The sequence below is a fragment of the Bison bison genome, unplaced genomic scaffold (genome assembly GCF_000754665.1).
Source record: "Bison bison bison isolate TAMUID 2011002044 unplaced genomic scaffold, Bison_UMD1.0 scf7180017864093, whole genome shotgun sequence".
In the NCBI taxonomy this organism is placed as follows: domain Eukaryota; kingdom Metazoa; phylum Chordata; class Mammalia; order Artiodactyla; family Bovidae; genus Bison; species Bison bison.
In genome coordinates, this window is record NW_011494665.1 from 1,882,365 (window position 1) to 1,883,313 (window position 949).

Below are 949 nucleotides of genomic sequence, written 5' to 3' on the forward strand. Positions count from 1 at the left end.
CCTTTCCTTCCTCCCTTTTCCCCACCTCCCTTCTCTCTCAGGCCCGGTGAGCCCTAGGGGGGTTGGGGATGAACAGGGCTGGGTCATGGTGGCACAGTGCCCACTGGCACCTAGCACCAATGGACACTCCTATCCTGGACAGGGTGAAGCTTTATGAGGGTCCCCAGCTAGTGGCCGATTCTGGGGTGATCATTGACACATCCATGCGAGGGGGGCGTCTTGGTGTATTCTGCTTCTCCCAAGAAAACATCATTTGGTCCAATCTCCAGTATCGATGCAATGGTGAGGCTCTAGACGGAGAACAGCCTGACCTCTTGTGCCCTCATGGGAGAGTCACATCTTCTGACTTTAATCATATCTCCTTTCTCAGACACAGTGCCCGAGGACTTTGAGCCATTCCGGAGGCAGCTGCTTCAGGGAAGAGTGTGAAGAGGTGGCCACTGTATTCAGGATCCTGATTTTAGACCCTCGGGCCTTGGGGTCTATCCTGGAGTCTAATTTACAGCCCCTCAGCTAAACACCGACCCTCCTCTGGCACCCACCACGAGTTCAGCCCCAGAGGGGTGGTGACCCCACTGTTCAGGAGATGGGAAGTTTTCAAGGGGGTATTTCTCAGGCACTAACCCCAGGAAAGATAACAGCACATTGCCATAAAGTTTCAGTTCTTTTCTAAGCCAGTGCAGTTACTTATTTTAGGGATTTTCCGGGGCAGGGAGAGGACTAGTAGAATGTAAGTTAGAGATCTAGAGGGAGTTTGGTGAGGAAGGTGTGGTCGGGGACTAGATGGAGGACGGGGGTTAGGTGAAGGATGGGGTGCTGGTCGGAGGATGGCTAAAGTCCTCCCAGCCCCACTTACTCACGGTGGCAGCGGCGACACTCCAGTCTAAGAGCAGCCGGGATCGACAGCCAGGAGGGCTGGGGCTGCCCCGTTCGGGGTGAGGGGGAGGCC

General features: G+C 55.2%; 1 protein-coding gene across 1 annotated transcript in view; it reads left to right on the forward strand.

Moving 5' to 3' along the window:
- THBS3 (thrombospondin 3) overlaps positions 1-673 on the forward strand; it is a 10,236-nt gene extending 9,563 nt beyond the window's left edge. Inside the window, exons 22-23 of the mRNA XM_010838295.1 lie at positions 143-282; positions 371-673. Coding sequence (XP_010836597.1) covers positions 143-282; positions 371-429 — 199 coding nt within the window. The 3' untranslated portion in view covers positions 430-673. The remainder of the gene's footprint in view (positions 1-142; positions 283-370) is intronic.
- Positions 674-949: the final 276 nt, after the last annotated feature.